Source organism: Hydractinia symbiolongicarpus, chromosome 12 (assembly GCF_029227915.1).
Source record: "Hydractinia symbiolongicarpus strain clone_291-10 chromosome 12, HSymV2.1, whole genome shotgun sequence".
NCBI classification, from domain to species: Eukaryota; Metazoa; Cnidaria; class Hydrozoa; order Anthoathecata; family Hydractiniidae; genus Hydractinia; species Hydractinia symbiolongicarpus.
In genome coordinates, this window is record NC_079886.1 from 23,697,361 (window position 1) to 23,717,718 (window position 20,358).

General features: G+C 33.3%; 1 protein-coding gene across 2 annotated transcripts; it reads left to right on the top strand.

The window, feature by feature from the left end:
* The first annotated feature begins 230 nt into the window (after positions 1-230).
* LOC130622359 (estradiol 17-beta-dehydrogenase 8-like) lies at positions 231-19,063 on the top strand. 2 transcript variants are annotated; one of them, XM_057437820.1, is made up of 9 exons: positions 231-377; positions 14,220-14,416; positions 14,664-14,777; positions 14,849-14,944; positions 15,613-15,698; positions 16,173-16,257; positions 16,336-16,378; positions 16,713-16,787; positions 18,578-19,063. In XM_057437820.1, exons 1-9 carry the CDS (start codon positions 338-340, stop codon positions 18,592-18,594), a joined length of 753 nt encoding a protein of 250 aa, XP_057293803.1. In that variant the 5' UTR covers positions 231-337; the 3' UTR covers positions 18,595-19,063. The 2 variants fall into 2 exon arrangements, with proteins under 2 accessions (XP_057293803.1, XP_057293804.1); XM_057437821.1 differs by having other exon boundaries at positions 16,740-16,787.
* Positions 19,064-20,358: the final 1,295 nt, after the last annotated feature.

Here is a 20,358-nt window from a genome sequence, read left to right on the forward strand (position 1 = left end):
TCTTAAAAACGGGGGTTAGTCATACTTTATTAGAAACAAAAAAATAGCATTTTAATCTTTCTATAAAATTCAAATCACAAATATTTTTTAAAATATTTTTTATTACAATGACTCTTATTCTTATTCTTAGTCTTTTTAAAGTGAAATTATTTTTTTATTACGAAATGTTGTAAAATTTTCTCCCCCTTCATAAAAGAAAAACATCAAGCCTTCGCATTGTTATTTTCGTCTTAATTGTTTTTTTAAACAATCTGGAACAAAGCGACTGAAAATTCGAAACGAGACGACCATAACAAATCTTTAGCCCGAAAACGAGATTATTAATTGGGGATGCAATATGGCGGGTGCTCTTGCAGGAAGGATTGCACTCGTTACAGGTATTGTTTTTCCCCAAAACACCTCTTTAACTCTCAACATCTCGTCAGTATTGTTAGGACATATTTGCAGGACATATTTGTTCCAGCTAGTTACACTTTTTATGGTCGGAAAGCTAGCTAGTTAGTCACTGTTAAAAAATTCCCATCTCCACTTGCCTACCTTGGGCAACGACTTCATTTAGCACCGGGCTAAGTGGTCCCGACACGACGTACAACGTAACTAACAACCTTCATACTTTATCGACATAAAAAGCCGACAGATGTTCAGTCATACTTCTCCAACCAAATGGACCCGACAAATGAAACCGCATTATTCCGACATCCTCTCTATATAACAAATACATATTTTTTCTGTCGATGGTCATACCAACGTAATATCGCATAATACTGCATAATACCTTCATAATACTCTCTGTCGCTACATAACAAATACATATTTTTTCTGTCAATAATCCATAACCAACGTAATATTGCATAATACTGCATAATACTGCATAATACCTTCATAATTCATAAAAAACACATAAATTTTCTGTCGATGGCCATACCAACGTAATATCGCATAATACTGCATAATACCTTCATAATACTCTCTGTCGTTACATAAAAAATACAAAAATTTTCTGTCGATGGCCATACCAACGTAATATCGCATAATACTGCATAATGCCTTCATAATACTCTCTATCGTTCCATAAAAAATACATATTTTTTCTGTCAAAAAATCCATAACCAACGTAATATCGCATAATACTGCATAATACTGCATAATACCTTTATAATTCAAAAAAAGTACATAAATTTTCTGTCGATGGCCATAACAACGTAATATCGCATAATACTGCATAATACCTTCATAATTCATAAAAAACACATAAATTTTCTGTCGATGGCCATACCAACGTAATATCGCATAATACTGCATAATACTGCATAATACTGCATAATACTGCATAATACTGCATAATACTGCATAATACCTTCATAATTCATAAAAAACACATAAATTTTCTGTCGATGGCCATACCAACGTAATATCGCATAATACTGCATAATACTGCATAATACCTTCATAATTCATAAAAAATACATAAATTTTCTGTCGATGGCCATACCAACGTAATATCGCATAATACTGCATAATACTGGATAATACCTTCATAATTCATAAAAAATACATAAATTTTCTGTCGATGGCCATACCAACGTAATATCGCATAATACTGCATAATACTGCATAATACTCTCAATCGTTCCATAACAATATTATATTTTTCTGTCAATAATCCATAACCAACGTAATATCGCATAATATTGCATGTTACCCTTATAATACTCTCTATCGCTACATAACAAATGCATTTTTTTGTAGATAGGCTATAACCAACGTAATATGCCACATTATTCCGCAGTAGAAACAAGTGTTCTCCCTGGAAATGACGTATCAAAATTTCTAAAGTAGACCAATTAATGCAAAGTGATCACATATTGAAAAAAACAACAATTGAGGTTGAGTATACATCCATTTACCAATAGAAATGATATTATGGCAAAATACTCTTCTGCGAAATGATACATCAAAAGTCCTACATTAAAAGTCCTCAAGCACGCCAATCAAGAGAAGACTTTATACTTTAAACTAAACAAACACTGATGTTGGATACACGTCAATACACAAAGAGACACTATATTTTGGACAAGTACCTTGCCGCGATATAAAAAAATGAAAGTTCTAAAGCAGACTAATCAATGTGTAGACTTTACACTGTAATTGAACAAATATTGAGGTTGGATACACATCCATCCACCAATAGAAGTCATATTTGACTAAATAACTTCCAAGAAAATGACACATCAAAAGTCCCAAAGCAGACCAATCGAAGGAAAAACTATTAACTATAAACCAAACCAACACTGATGTTGGATAACAATCCATTCACAAATAGACACTATACTTTAGACGAATACGCTTCCGCGAAAAAATGAAGCACGCCAATCAAGAGAAGACTTTACGCCTTAAATTAAACATTCAGTGAGGTTGGGTGCACATCTATGCACCAATAGAAACAATATTCTGGACAAATACCCCCTCGCAAATGACACAGTAAAAGTCTTAAGCTGTTAGATTTGAGGAAATATGTATAGTATGCACTAAAAAGGCGGTTTTGTTCTATACCTATGCACATGCAATAGAGACGACAGTGATAGCTTGGATAAGACTATTTAAAAAATGACCTAATAGATCTATTCAAATAAAGCCTCCCTAAACCAGTAAGTAAATGGAATATTCTACAATATCATCATCATCATCATCATTCTCGGCTTAACGTCCGTTTTCCATGCTAGCATGGGTTGGACGGGGTATATTAATGACCCTCTTCCAATCTGATCTAGACTGTGTTAGATCTAAACTCAACTCCCTCTCTATCAAGTCTGTCCTTATAACCTCCTGCCAAGTCTTTCTCGGTCTTCCTCTGGGCTTTGCCCCAGGAACTATCAAGTCTCTACACTTTCTTACCCAATTATCCTCCTCCATTCTTTCCAAGTGCCCCAGCCAATTCAATCTTCTTATCTGGATAACATCTTTAATTCTACAGAGACTTAGCCTGCTTCTTAGCTCATCTGAACTCTTTCTGTCTCTCAGACTGGCATTACACATCCACCTAACCATTCTCATATCATTCCTTTCTAAACGGTCAAGATCTTCCTGCTTCACTGCCCATGTCTCACTACCGTACAACATAACACTTCTTACACAGGCCTCATACAACCTACCTTTTACCTCAATTGACAGGACTCTGCTAGTCAATAAAGGAAGTAACTCTCTAAACTTTTTCCAAGCAGAACCTATCCTGCAAGTAACACTTCTTCCAACACCCCCTTCACTGCCCAACATATCACCTAAGTAACAGAAGTTCTTAACTATCTCTAACGAGCCACTGTTGTACATCATTAGACTTTTCGACGGGGCCTGTACTTTCTCTTGGCTTCTCTGACACTCTTCAAGATAATATCACAAACCAGCAACCTATGCTGGGAAACACACTCTTCCCCCGATATAACTTTCACGTCCTTCACCACTTTCTTGTCTGACTTTCTAACCAAAAAGTAATCTATCTGTGTCTTACAACCACCTGACTCATATGTTATCAGCCTACTCTGTCTCTTACTGAATGATGTGTTGCAAACCACCATGTCCGTTGCCATTCCAAACTCAAGCAATCTCTCCCCTTCCTTATTTCTGCTCCCAAATCCATAGCCTCCATGCACACCTCTATAACCTTCAGATGACTTCCCAACAGGACCATTTAAGTCGCCGCCCACCATGACAAGTTCAGTGTCTCCAAACTTTGATGTGACTGCTATTAACTCATCATAAAACTTATCTTTATCTTCCTCACTGAGTCCACACTGTGGAGCATAAACTGACAGAAAAGTGACAATCCTATTACCTATCAAAAACTTTATCACTATAATACGACTATTAACACGCATAACATCTATTACTTTTTCTACCCACTTCTCTGCAACGAATATGCCAACTCTTCCATATCCATCACTATTAACAATCCAAAAAAGCTTATACCTTGCCCTCCTACCTTCCACAAATCTCACTGAAGCTCCTCTCCACCTAACTTCCTGAACACAACACATATCAACAGATCTACGTTCTAACATTTCAACTACTTCACCTGCTCTACCTCTCAGAGTACCAACATTTACACTAGCCATCCTCAACCTAGTGTTATCTACCTTGTGCATACATGGCTAAAAAACAACCTGGATGAAAGTAAAGGTCGAAATCCTGTGTTTTTTATGAATTATGAAGGTATTATGCAGTATTATGCAGTATTATGCGATATTACGTTGGTATGGCCATCGACAGAAAATTTATGTGTTTTTTATGAATTATGAAGGTATTATGCAGTATTATGCAGTATTATGCGATATTACGTTGGTATGGCCATCGACAGAAAATTTATGTATTTTTTATGAATTATAAAGGTATTATGCAGTATTATGCAGTATTATGCGATATTACGTTGGTATGGCCATCGACAGAAAATTTATGTATTTTTTATGAATTATGAAGGTATTATGCAGTATTATGCAGTATTATGCAGTATTATGCGATATTACGTTGGTATGGCCATCAACAGAAAAAATATGTATTTTTTATGTAACGACAGAGAGTATTATGAAGGTATTATGCAGTATTATGCGATATTACGTTGGTATGGCCATCGACAGAAAATTTATGTATTTTTTATGAATTATGAAGGTATTATGCAGTATTATGCAGTATTATGCAATATTACGTTGGTATGGCCATCGACAGAAAATTTATGTGTTTTTTATGAATTATGAAGGTATTATGCAGTATTATGCAGTATTATGCGATATTACGTTGGTTATGGATTATTGACAGAAAAAATATGTATTTGTTATATAGAGAGGATGTCGGATAATGCGGTTTCATTTGTCGGGTCCATTTGGTTGGAGAAGTATGACTGAACGTCTGTCGGACTTTTAATATTGATAAAGTATGAAGGGTACTAGTTATGTTATACGTCGTGTGTCGGGACCACTTAGCCCGGTGCTAAATGAAGTCGTTCCCCTACCTTGACTTCGCTGTTAATTTTAACTCTCTGCAATTTTTTATAATGACTATATCAAAAGCGGAAATAGCTTTTCTTAACAAGGCAACAAGGAACTTTGGCATTTATAAAGCAAAACATTGGTAATTATAGCTATAGCTATGTAAAATATGCAGCAACATATTAGTCAGATATGAAATACACCTTTACCACAATACACCTTTACAATAATTTATTGTGCATGCGTTCCTACAGCTCTCCATCGTTTTACAATATCTGAAAAAAGGAGGTAAAAATCGCGTTTTTATGAGAGTTTGTTAGAGACGAAAGCGTGTTTTCTCCAGTTTTTTAACTTTCGTTGTATCAATTTCTTTCAAATTTTCAGGAAACGTTAATAATAATAAGATACTATGTACTTTTCTTTTTACTTTTTTTTATGTGTACTTTTCATTAAAAACAAAACGCGGCAAGAAAAGTTCACGAAAAACGTGTTTTCTCCTTATAAAAGTGTGATGTTTACCTCCTTTGATCACAAAATAAGCTGCTGAGTGTTAATTTTTTTTTGTAAAACGATGGAGAGTCACAGGAATGCATGTACAATTGAATTATTGGCAAGGTGTATTATAAAGAACCAGTATTTTTGACACATTAAATCTGCAATGCAGATATTCAGATATGCACTTTCAAAGAACAAGAATTTTTAAATTGTATATGATCTGCACAAAATTTAATGAATGAGAATTTTTGAACATCATAGGCAACTTTCATCTAACGTGTGTTGTTTATAATCCCCAGTATACAAATCGACAGGCGAAATAATGCAGGTGGCAAGCCGTGGACCAGTCTATTCCAAATTTTATTATCAGATAGAGGCATCTGTTGATATTGAAATTAGAATATAGCTTGCATGTAGTTTAGATTTAAATCATACATCTGTAAAAAGATGCTAGTAACCACAGTACATAAGTTTTTAACCATAATTTAACTTTCTTCACCTAAGGTCTGCATTTTTTTGCCTGCTGATTTTTCTGATTTTTTCCGCACATGCAAAAAACCCCTTAAAAACATAACATTAAAACTCATCTATAAAAGCTGCAATATGCAGCTATTCAGATTCAGAGGGTTTGCATATCTATGTTCCAGTTTTTATTTTAAATTATGAATTTCACTAGTGCATACCATCCGTATTAAGTGAATGTGTGATTTCACTTTTCTTCTCAACTTTCTCTTTTCATTGGCAACATTGCTACATGGCTATGACATGATATCCTTAGCTAGCCTTAAATTTAGGATCTACTAATTTTACTGTTACCAAAACTTGTGTACTTTACAGAATAGAGAGCCCAAAACAAAAACAAAAATATTTTAAAACCAGAGTGTTGGATACACGTCAATACACAAAGAGACACTATATTTTGGACAAGTACCTTGCCGCGATATAAAAAAATGAAAGTTCTAAAGCAGACTAATCAATGTGTAGACTTTACACTGTAATTGAACAAATATTGAGGTTGGATACACATCCATCCACCAATAGAAGTCATATTTGACTAAATAACTTCCAAGAAAATGACACATCAAAAGTCCCAAAGCAGACCAATCGAAGGAAAAACTATTAACTATAAACCAAACCAACACTGATGTTGGATAACAATCCATTCACAAATAGACACTATACTTTAGACGAATACGCTTCCGCGAAAAAATGAAGCACGCCAATCAAGAGAAGACTTTACGCCTTAAATTAAACATTCAGTGAGGTTGGGTGCACATCTATGCACCAATAGAAACAATATTCTGGACAAATACCCCCTCGCAAATGACACAGTAAAAGTCTTAAGCTGTTAGATTTGAGGAAATATGTATAGTATGCACTAAAAAGGCGGTTTTGTTCTATACCTATGCACATGCAATAGAGACGACAGTGATAGCTTGGATAAGACTATTTAAAAAATGACCTAATAGATCTATTCAAATAAAGCCTCCCTAAACCAGTAAGTAAATGGAATATTCTACAATATCATCATCATCATCATCATTCTCGGCTTAACGTCCGTTTTCCATGCTAGCATGGGTTGGACGGGGTATATTAATGACCCTCTTCCAATCTGATCTAGACTGTGTTAGATCTAAACTCAACTCCCTCTCTATCAAGTCTGTCCTTATAACCTCCTGCCAAGTCTTTCTCGGTCTTCCTCTGGGCTTTGCCCCAGGAACTATCAAGTCTCTACACTTTCTTACCCAATTATCCTCCTCCATTCTTTCCAAGTGCCCCAGCCAATTCAATCTTCTTATCTGGATAACATCTTTAATTCTACAGAGACTTAGCCTGCTTCTTAGCTCATCTGAACTCTTTCTGTCTCTCAGACTGGCATTACACATCCACCTAACCATTCTCATATCATTCCTTTCTAAACGGTCAAGATCTTCCTGCTTCACTGCCCATGTCTCACTACCGTACAACATAACACTTCTTACACAGGCCTCATACAACCTACCTTTTACCTCAATTGACAGGACTCTGCTAGTCAATAAAGGAAGTAACTCTCTAAACTTTTTCCAAGCAGAACCTATCCTGCAAGTAACACTTCTTCCAACACCCCCTTCACTGCCCAACATATCACCTAAGTAACAGAAGTTCTTAACTATCTCTAACGAGCCACTGTTGTACATCATTAGACTTTTCGACGGGGCCTGTACTTTCTCTTGGCTTCTCTGACACTCTTCAAGATAATATCACAAACCAGCAACCTATGCTGGGAAACACACTCTTCCCCCGATATAACTTTCACGTCCTTCACCACTTTCTTGTCTGACTTTCTAACCAAAAAGTAATCTATCTGTGTCTTACAACCACCTGACTCATATGTTATCAGCCTACTCTGTCTCTTACTGAATGATGTGTTGCAAACCACCATGTCCGTTGCCATTCCAAACTCAAGCAATCTCTCCCCTTCCTTATTTCTGCTCCCAAATCCATAGCCTCCATGCACACCTCTATAACCTTCAGATGACTTCCCAACAGGACCATTTAAGTCGCCGCCCACCATGACAAGTTCAGTGTCTCCAAACTTTGATGTGACTGCTATTAACTCATCATAAAACTTATCTTTATCTTCCTCACTGAGTCCACACTGTGGAGCATAAACTGACAGAAAAGTGACAATCCTATTACCTATCAAAAACTTTATCACTATAATACGACTATTAACACGCATAACATCTATTACTTTTTCTACCCACTTCTCTGCAACGAATATGCCAACTCTTCCATATCCATCACTATTAACAATCCAAAAAAGCTTATACCTTGCCCTCCTACCTTCCACAAATCTCACTGAAGCTCCTCTCCACCTAACTTCCTGAACACAACACATATCAACAGATCTACGTTCTAACATTTCAACTACTTCACCTGCTCTACCTCTCAGAGTACCAACATTTACACTAGCCATCCTCAACCTAGTGTTATCTACCTTGTGCATACATGGCTAAAAAACAACCTGGATGAAAGTAAAGGTCGAAATCCTGTGTTTTTTATGAATTATGAAGGTATTATGCAGTATTATGCAGTATTATGCGATATTACGTTGGTATGGCCATCGACAGAAAATTTATGTGTTTTTTATGAATTATGAAGGTATTATGCAGTATTATGCAGTATTATGCGATATTACGTTGGTATGGCCATCGACAGAAAATTTATGTATTTTTTATGAATTATAAAGGTATTATGCAGTATTATGCAGTATTATGCGATATTACGTTGGTATGGCCATCGACAGAAAATTTATGTATTTTTTATGAATTATGAAGGTATTATGCAGTATTATGCAGTATTATGCAGTATTATGCGATATTACGTTGGTATGGCCATCAACAGAAAAAATATGTATTTTTTATGTAACGACAGAGAGTATTATGAAGGTATTATGCAGTATTATGCGATATTACGTTGGTATGGCCATCGACAGAAAATTTATGTATTTTTTATGAATTATGAAGGTATTATGCAGTATTATGCAGTATTATGCAATATTACGTTGGTATGGCCATCGACAGAAAATTTATGTGTTTTTTATGAATTATGAAGGTATTATGCAGTATTATGCAGTATTATGCGATATTACGTTGGTTATGGATTATTGACAGAAAAAATATGTATTTGTTATATAGAGAGGATGTCGGATAATGCGGTTTCATTTGTCGGGTCCATTTGGTTGGAGAAGTATGACTGAACGTCTGTCGGACTTTTAATATTGATAAAGTATGAAGGGTACTAGTTATGTTATACGTCGTGTGTCGGGACCACTTAGCCCGGTGCTAAATGAAGTCGTTCCCCTACCTTGACTTCGCTGTTAATTTTAACTCTCTGCAATTTTTTATAATGACTATATCAAAAGCGGAAATAGCTTTTCTTAACAAGGCAACAAGGAACTTTGGCATTTATAAAGCAAAACATTGGTAATTATAGCTATAGCTATGTAAAATATGCAGCAACATATTAGTCAGATATGAAATACACCTTTACCACAATACACCTTTACAATAATTTATTGTGCATGCGTTCCTACAGCTCTCCATCGTTTTACAATATCTGAAAAAAGGAGGTAAAAATCGCGTTTTTATGAGAGTTTGTTAGAGACGAAAGCGTGTTTTCTCCAGTTTTTTAACTTTCGTTGTATCAATTTCTTTCAAATTTTCAGGAAACGTTAATAATAATAAGATACTATGTACTTTTCTTTTTACTTTTTTTTATGTGTACTTTTCATTAAAAACAAAACGCGGCAAGAAAAGTTCACGAAAAACGTGTTTTCTCCTTATAAAAGTGTGATGTTTACCTCCTTTGATCACAAAATAAGCTGCTGAGTGTTAATTTTTTTTTGTAAAACGATGGAGAGTCACAGGAATGCATGTACAATTGAATTATTGGCAAGGTGTATTATAAAGAACCAGTATTTTTGACACATTAAATCTGCAATGCAGATATTCAGATATGCACTTTCAAAGAACAAGAATTTTTAAATTGTATATGATCTGCACAAAATTTAATGAATGAGAATTTTTGAACATCATAGGCAACTTTCATCTAACGTGTGTTGTTTATAATCCCCAGTATACAAATCGACAGGCGAAATAATGCAGGTGGCAAGCCGTGGACCAGTCTATTCCAAATTTTATTATCAGATAGAGGCATCTGTTGATATTGAAATTAGAATATAGCTTGCATGTAGTTTAGATTTAAATCATACATCTGTAAAAAGATGCTAGTAACCACAGTACATAAGTTTTTAACCATAATTTAACTTTCTTCACCTAAGGTCTGCATTTTTTTGCCTGCTGATTTTTCTGATTTTTTCCGCACATGCAAAAAACCCCTTAAAAACATAACATTAAAACTCATCTATAAAAGCTGCAATATGCAGCTATTCAGATTCAGAGGGTTTGCATATCTATGTTCCAGTTTTTATTTTAAATTATGAATTTCACTAGTGCATACCATCCGTATTAAGTGAATGTGTGATTTCACTTTTCTTCTCAACTTTCTCTTTTCATTGGCAACATTGCTACATGGCTATGACATGATATCCTTAGCTAGCCTTAAATTTAGGATCTACTAATTTTACTGTTACCAAAACTTGTGTACTTTACAGAATAGAGAGCCCAAAACAAAAACAAAAATATTTTAAAACCAGACAGGCTGAAGAATATTTTTAAGAAAAATGTCATGTGCTCCCCTTCATAGATCCTCTTTGTTAATTCTCTTTACCAAGTTTTCCTAATGTTGTGTGTGCGATCTGACCGCATTTGGCAAGAACTTTAGGATGCCAACATAATATAATTTTGATGGTGTTCTTTTTTCTGCTGATGGCTCACTTTTTTGAGAGGTCCAACATTTTTGCATGCTCTTTGCTGATTACAGTGCATTTTCTGTTAGTATGTTAGTCATTCTAATTTACATCAACACTCTGCAATTTCTAATGCAAATGATGAAGTGTTAACAAAGCAAATAACATCACATTTGCTGACATGAGTAATTTGAATTAAAAAGATCTTAGAGCACAAAACCAACAATGAAGTTTAAAGTAAAAACAACCTTTTTTTAATTTGCAGAACATGTTTCGATTGTAATACACCAATCATTTTCAACTAAATAAAATATACAATTTTTCATGGATAATATATATACAAAAAATAAGCAATCAAATAAAAGGCTTTATTAATAATACAATAAAAGTAGTATAAAATGCTATACATATGTGTATAATAAAAGTGTATGAAGGTGTTAAAGTCTGTTACAATAGAATTCCTATGTGATGAAATGTTATATGATACAAAGAAAGCAATAAAATGAAGAGAATAGTAATAAAATAATCATAGCTAAATAGATAAAGTGCAACTTAGGTGCCAGACCTGCTTATTAAGAAGGGGTTGTTGCCAACCTATATACAAACCTTCCTTCACATTTAATTGATATTTGGTTGGCGCATAGTCTATAATAGAAAAATAAGATTCATTACAACTGTTTTTGCACTCCAAATTATTATTAAGATGTTTGTAGACATGGGAACTCTTGTCACTCTTTAAATGTTCCTTAACTCTAGTAGCAAAATGTCTGGTCGTTTGACCAATGTAATTAGTATTACAGTTAGCACAATTAAATTTATAAACTACATTAGATTTAAGGGAACAAGGAATAGAATCTTTTACATCGAAACAAGATCCAATTTTGAAAGAATAAATTAAACAGATGTCTACATCTGGTTTACAATTTCTTGTAAACTCAATTTGGCTCTAGTAAAAATTGAGTGCTTGCCTGTGTAAGGTAATTTAAAATATTTTTGCTTACCATTATCACACTTGTTATCGTCCGTGGCAAGATTATGTTTTTTTATTTAAATAACTTCTAGTAACTTTATTAATGAAATGTTCAGGATAAGAATTTTTCTTTAGAATTGTAAAAATATTTTTCAGGTCAAAATCAAAACCTATCCAAGTATTGTTTATTTTGTAAGCTCTGTCAATGAGCTTATATGACATGGAAGTAAAACTTAAGTAGCTAGTTAGAACTCCTGAAAAAGTATTTTTTCGAAAGATACTAGTTTTAAGTTTGTTGTAGGAGTTGTCAATTAAAACATCTAAGAAAGAAAGTATGTGATCACACTCCTTTTCTAAAGTAAATTTTATATTGGGATGCTTAGTGTTGATGTAAGTTAAAAAATGTTCTGCCTCTAATTCATTGTTAAACAAAGCAATAATGTCATCAACATATCTTTTGTAGAAAATAGGTGGTTCACCATTGTATTCAGATAACCCTTTACCTTCGTGATGCCAAAGGAAAAGATTGGCTAGAATGGGTGCTAAGGGTGGTCCCATGGCAACACCATCTACTTGGTCATAAAAAGAACCGTTTAACAAAAAATGAGTTTCAGATGTTGCAAATAAAAATAGCCTTTTCAAGTCAGATCTTTTTATTTTCATTTCATGATTATAGAGATATATTTCATCGGACAATTTCGATGGTTTCTTCTAATGGTATGTTGGGAAAGAGACTCACAACATTATAGGATGCAAAATACTTATCAACAGTACTAACCTTGTTAATTTCTTCGACAAATGTAAAGGTGTCTTTGGTACAATAATCAGAGCATATATGTGGGGAAAAAAGATCACTAAGAAACTTGGCTAAATTATAATATAAGAACCAATTGAAGATACTTTAAGTACTCGTTTTTACGCTTGTGTACTTTTGGTAAACCATACATCCTAGCTGGTCTTGAACCAGATGGGTAAATCTTATCATATATATTACTACAAATATAGTTATTTGTTTTAAGTTTTCATAGAAGTCTTTGTAATTGTCTCTCTCTCTCTCCAGGGTTAAATCAGTATTCATTTTTTTTGAATTTTCTAGTGTCACTAACAATTTTAAGCATACTTTCATCATAGAACGATTCATCCAGAATGACCACTTCCTTTGTCTGGTTTCAATATTACGATATCCTTCCTGCTTCTTAACTTTTGTAAAATACCATGCTTTCTTAAGGAACTTTTGTTGCGTTGAAAACTACTGTAATTACTGCAAGCTAAATGGGATAACTGTGCTTTCAATTGTCCTTTGTGATTTTTATCTTTGATCTCATTAACCATAAAACTATGTATCGTTTCAAATCATTTTTTTTTAATTTTGTACAGTGGGATCAAAAAATCCCGACCATTTTTAAGTAAATCCAGTTCATCAATAGTTAAGTTTGACGATGACAATTTTTTTACAACTTCAACAGATTTTAACACCTTCATACACTTTTATTATACACATGTGTATAGCATTTTATACTACTTTTATTGTATTATTAATAAAGCCTTTTATTTAATTGCTGATTTTTGTATATATATATTATCCATGAAAATTGTATATTTTATTTAGTTAAAAATGATTGATGTATTACAATCGAAACATGTTCTGCAAATTAAAAAATGTTGTTTTTACTTTAAAATTAAAAAGACTAATGTTTAGAAACTTGGAAGTTTCTTATCTCTAAACTAAATGTATAATCTCAGCTACAGAAAGTGTTCTCCTGAATAAGCTAGCATCCATTTAAGTATTTTAGAAAACTTACTTTTTGCTAGTACAGCAACTCTATGGAAAAAGTCAGAGAAACACATAATTCATGTCAATGTCACTTTGTCTATTAACAAGAACTACATGAGCCAAACATGACTTTCTGAGTGGTAGGAGTGTTTATTAATGCACATAACTTTGAAGAAAAACATAGTGAGAGATATACTGTAAACAGTGCCCTTAAAAACTTTGTTGAAAGTTTGTTTGTATAGAGTTTTTGAAAAGCCTATTTTTTGATGCAATTATAATTAATTCGATAACAATTAATATATATTGAATGAACTCTGTTTGAATGAAGAGGGTCGTTTTTGTGGGCACGTCAACAAAATTAAAAGCACTATTTTTGCATTTAAGGAATAATTTAGGACAAGTTTGGGAAAGTGTGGAGGATTTGAAATAAAATAGCCCTTTTATATGGAGGCATTTAACGGCTTATCTGCACCCTCATTGTCACTCAGTTCATTAAACAACTGTATATAAATCTAATTCATATGTTGAGTGCTGAAAGAAAGCATATCAATTCTAGTAAACATTCTTTTACTCAGTTTTTATTATTATTTTGTATTTTTTTAATATTTTAGATATTTCACATGCAGTAACACACAGCAATCTGTTTTATAGGAGCTGCCAGTGGTATAGGGAAATCAGTTTGCCAGCTTTTCGCTAAAGAAGGTGCAACTGTGATTGGTGCAGGTTTAGGTGATGTATCGCAAACTGCTAAAGAATTGCCATCCATGCACGGGCAAGAACACTTGGGTATTGAAATGAATGTTGCAGTTGAGGCAGATGTAGGAAACATGATGAAAGATATAATGAAGGTTAACTCTTTAGGTTTTTTGGCATGTGAGAAGAGATTGTAATTTATCATTGCTAAGCTAAAAATGCACTGCGAATAATCAAATGATGTGGTGTAAGTAGTTATTTTAGAAAAGGCATTACACCTAACCGGTTGTCTATACTGCAACTAGCAAAGGTCGGTTTTGAAACACTAAGTATAGATGAAGTTCGAAAATGACACCCTTTATAGTTTTTAAAAGAACAACAGATTTTTGTTGTTATATTTAGGTGTATGACAGACCACCATGCATTGCAGTTAATTGTGCAGGCATAACACGAGATGCGTTTATTTTAAAATTGACTGAGAAGGATTTTGATGATGTTTTAGATGTAAACTTAAAGGTAACAGACACTGTTTGTATTAAATTATGGATATGTTAATATGTGTTTAATTTTTTAGTACTATTTTTTAGGGTACATTTTTCGTAACAAAACATTTGTGTTCGTTGCTGATCAAGAATAAAATTTCACCAGCTTCTATAATAAATATTTCAAGTATTGTGGGGAAGGTATTAATGGAAATGTAATTATTTTTAAAGTATATATCCTTTATATTTTATCTGTACTTTACACTTCTTGTGCATGTTTTTATACTTACGTTTATGTTTTGTTACGAAAAATGTACCCTAAAAAATAGTACTAAAAAATTAAACACATATTAACATATCCATAATTTAATACAAACAGTGTCTGTTACCTTTAAGTTTACATCTAAAACATCATCAAAATCCTTCTCAGTCAATTTTAAAATAAACGCATCTCGTGTTATGCCTGCACAATTAACTGCAATGCATGGTGGTCTGTCATACACCTAAATATAACAACAAAAATCTGTTGTTCTTTTAAAAACTATAAAGGGTGTCATTTTCGAACTTCATCTATACTTAGTGTTTCAAAACCGACCTTTGCTAGTTGCAGTATAGACAACCGGTTAGGTGTAATGCCTTTTCTAAAATAACTACTTACACCACATCATTTGATTATTCGCAGTGCATTTTTAAAACATTTGTGTTCGTTGCTGATCAAGAATAAAATTTCACCAGCTTCTATAATAAATATTTCAAGTATTGTGGGGAAGGTATTAATGGAAATGTAATTATTTTTAAAGTATATATCCTTTATATTTTATCTGTACTTTACACTTCTTGTGCATGTTTTTATACTTACGTTTATTTAGGTTGGAAATATTGGCCAAGCAAATTACACATCCTCAAAGGCTGGTGTTGTTGCTTTAACAAAAACATCTGCAATGGAGTTTGCCAGGTTGGTGCTCTTTTTCGAAAGGTCTACCTAATCCTTGATATACAATATAAAGCAATCTGTATTTTTAAATATTTTAAGGATACATGCTAAAAATCAGCTCAAAGGTTTCTTTTTGCAGACATGTTGGGAAAATAAACAGCATTTAAAATACACTACTTGTACATTCTGACATGCACGCATTACAAACAACTCACATTTTGTCCTTGAAGGAATTTGGATTTGAAAAAGGAGTATTGGTGAAACCAGTTACGTTTAACATCGTTTAAAACTATAGTTCTAACAAAATAATATATGTCGCTGTGACATTTGAAAAGTTGAAAATTTGTGTTTGTCAAAAGTATAACTAATTTTAGTGTCAACTTTTGAAATTGTACCTTCTTGTAACTTCTCATTCAGTACACTTATAAGTATGTCATTTATTAAGTGATTTTTGCTACCTCGTGTTTTTAATTTTTTCTGCTGTCTCCTCCATAGGTATGGAATTCGATGTAACGCTGTAATACCAGGTTTTATTGAGACTGCCATGACGGAGAAAGTCCCGCAGTCGGTCCAAGACGGTGTAAGTGGTCTTTATTCCTATGTGTGAGTGTGGATATAATCACAGTATTGTTTAGAGCTGTTATGTCTTACAATTTAGGTCAAGTCTATGATACCATTGGGAGATTTTGGTCAACCTGAAGGTTTGTGCTTTAACCTTGATTCTGCAAACAAAAAATAAAATTTAATTCTTTGGCAGTGCTAGCTATTTCTAATATGGATCATCAATTTCTAATATGATTTTTTTGTTACTAAATAGGCCAAGGTTCAGTCGATTTATGACGTTTTGTTTGGAAGATTTTCCTGTTTTCTTTATATTTTTAGCGTTTAATGAACTCCTGCTTTTTTCAAATATTTTCAAATATTTAACTTATTTGTGTTGGCAAACATTTTTATTTATTTTAGTATTTTTATTCAGTTGAAATTTCAAAGTTGTTTTTGCACCTGTGTATACCCATTAACTCTATTTTGTTTTAGACATAGCGGATGCGTGTTTATTTTTAGCATCAGAGCAAAGTCGATACATCACTGCAGCTGGTCTTGAAGTCACAGGTATATAAGAACTGGTTGGTCATTTGTTTTTCTACTAAGGTGCTGAATACAGTTAGTGGAAGGGTCGAACTAAAAATAACATAGACGATTGGGTAAGAAAGCAAAAAAATATATAATAAGATATATATAAGAAGAAGAAGAATAAGCGTCTACCTCCTTATATTATGCACCCAGGGTGACCATACTTTACTCCAGTAACGTAAAACTGTTTCATCAACTTTTTTACGCGTGAATTTTCACTGTGTGAACAGCGGCTAGGGTAGGAAATTCAGTAATTATAATGAGAGAATCAGTAGAAAAGATATTTAGCAAAAAAGTATCAAATAAAATATTTCATCGAAACAACACTTTACGTTCTCGCAGGTGTAAACCACGCCTTAGTTGTGATCTCTGTTTGCAAGAGAGACTATTTTAAGATGTTGTCTTTGCTTACATGGAAACAAATGATATCGCTTTTTCTCAATCTCACCTATTCACTAAGTTGATTGACTACATCTTTCTACCGAAATATGTCCTTGATATGACGGTGCTTTTTCGTACTTTTAAAGATATTTGAATGAGATATTAAAATTTTTTGCCTAAAACTTGAACAATACTCAAATTTTTGAAATCGTGGTCCAAAAAAGAAATTTAAACTTTTTCATTATTTTTTTGGAATATAAGGGAACAGATGTTAAGGGGGGGTATCTTTCAGTAACAAAAAGTATTTTTTTAAGGAAAGTGGATTATTCTAGTCAATATGTATATATATACATATACAAAGTAGTAAAAATATGGTACAGTATACAATAAGCTACCAAAAAAATATTTTTTTAAAAAACACCCTCCCACCCGCCACCTGTCAGAACAATAGAAAGCCGAACAAAGAAAAACCTAGTTTCTAGTTGTTTAATCACAATAAAACTTTGTAAGAGACTCGTGTTAGGTCTTGATTGTTTTAAGCGAAACATTTTTTTATAAATATTCAAGGTAATGAATGTCTAGCCCAAAAACAGGTGTTTTTATTGTTTTGCGGGTGGATTGACGGTTTCAAAAAAAATTCATTGCTTAATAGGAAATTAAATAGTTTTACACCTTCTTATCTTAGAATTGCATTTTTTTCCTCAAGCTAAATTTAAACCTTTGAGAATAAGACCAAAACTCGCGTCAGTATGTGGCAAAAAGTATATCGGATGCTTGCCACTTCCAGAAAATTTCCCGCAGAACAGAGCGGATAGGAACAGAAAGGCTATTGAGCATGCGCAATTGAATTGTTTACACCACGTGATTGGAATTTTTTTATTCGTTAAGTTTGAAAGAAAGGTGAATAATTTTTTTTTGTCCTGTGAGAAAACAACAGATGGAAAATTTGTTAGTTAGTTTACACGTTTTTTGTTAGTTTACACGTTAAAAAAAGAGCATTAACAGGGTAGGGTGTCCAGTCTCTCAGGAATGTCAGAAATTGTCAAGAATTTTGAAAATAAAAGCAAAATGTCATTTTTTCTTTTTTCTTGAACAGTCAGCATGTTCATCAGCCGTGACTGCAGGAAAAGTAGGGAAGAAAATTTGAAAATGTCAGGATATTTAGCTAAAAATTGTCAGAAATGTCAAAAATATGGAGGTCAACTTTGACTGGACACCCTGATTAAAATGAAGCGGAAATTCCGACGGAGAATTTCATTTCAATTCCTGTCCGTACCTGAGGAAAAAATTTTTGTCGAGATGGAAAACAGCCCTTAGTTCTGAGTGTGCATGCATCTCTAACCTTATTGATGTCGTAAGTGGTGTCATGGATTTGTTTCTTGTTATAGGTGGACTTGGTGCATGACCAAAAAATGGAGACGCGTGAAAATAATAGAACTATTTTTATCAATAACAAATTGTTTATTAAATCTGTAAAATTTTCAATATTAATGGACCGTGTACAGCGTTTGCACTATAGCTCTTTGTTTTTTATGATGAATGGTTCATCTATATGTGCGAAACCTGAAAAATTAGTGACTTTATAACTAAATTATTTTATTTTTAATTTTTAAAACCTGCTTTCTGCCAGTCACATCAAAAGCACCAAGGCACCTCTGTTTCTTACAAGTTATAAGTGAATATGAAAACTGCATTAACGATATGTTCTCCTCCACACGGGTTTTGCGGAAATGAATTCTGTTATGTAAAAACGACAATTGATGTGATCTTTTTTTTAAGGTGTAATGATGTCTGAATCTGTTTATTCCCGACTTCACAAATTTAACTGAAAGGAGAGACAAATGACCCATAAAGGGCACGTAGAAAGAAATCAATACACATTTTTTTCCTTCCCTACTTCTCCTACGCAACCATTAAGCAACTTAGAAATTTTAGTCACATTTCAAGTTGCTTGTTTTCGGCGACTATCTAGATCTACGGTTGCTTAATGGTTAAGTAATTTCCTTCGATTAAATTTTCACTTTGTTAAAGCTCAAGAAACAACGGATTAATTAAAAAGAACATCAAGAATGTTTCCATTGCAATATTTTATTTTTCTGCCAAATTTACTTTAAGTGCAGAAACTTTCGGGTATAAAAAACGCGAAATTTATGGTATAAACTTTTGCATTTTGCAGTTTTTGAAACAAATTTCGCGGAAAAAACTTTTGCAAATCGATAAAAAGATGGTTTTTGCGTGAAAAAAATCGCGAATGAGCAAAATAAGTTATTTTTAATTTGTATACTATTTTTTTCTTTGTTTAAATTAAAAAAAAACTAATTTTTTTCAACTTTCCACTGAGATTCAGTTTCGTCATTGGTTCCTCCATCTTCACCAATGTATCGCGCTGAATTTTACTACCACAAAACTATTAAGATTTTTCTTCTGTGTTCTATTGAGCCTGTAGAAGACAGAGCAGTTGGCAACCTTTTCAAATTTGTTATGACTTTTCCTTCACTCGCGAACACTCCACCTGTTTCAGCGCAAAAATAAAAGAAAGCTGCAACACACCCTCGCCCCCAGGGTTTTTTGTCTTTTTGATATGAGAGGACGAAAAATACCCTAGTATTGTTGGCCAATATATGGCCAGATTATGCGAACGCTTTATCAGGAATACGTTAATTTATCCTAGCGGTTAGAAAATTGTATTGTCTCACGAGTAAAAAAATACAGGAAAAATTATCTTGGTAACTGCAATAAAGGCCTTTAAATGTTGGAAAAGAAATCGTGCTGTTTTATGCGAAGGTTACACAATACTTTGATATAGTTTAGCTTGCTGTACTGAATACTTTATTCGGAGAAACTTACATGAGAGAAACTTTCGCGAAATTCGCGTTTTTTGTCCATTTTCGCGAAACTTTCAAAAATGCCATTCGCTAAAGTTTATTCACTACAAACTTTCTAAATTGTCGATTCGCGAAAGTTTATCCACTAATATTTAAAAGAAATTTGCTGGTTTTAAAAGTTATTTAAATAAACAAAAGCGATGATGTTTCAAATGTATATGTATGGCTTATAACCGAGTTACTGGCAAAAAGGCGATGACGACGATGCGTGGGTGCCAGAAGAAGATGAGCCTAGAAATGTGTTTGATCTGTTTAGTGATTTTGACGATGAAGCCAGTTTGTAA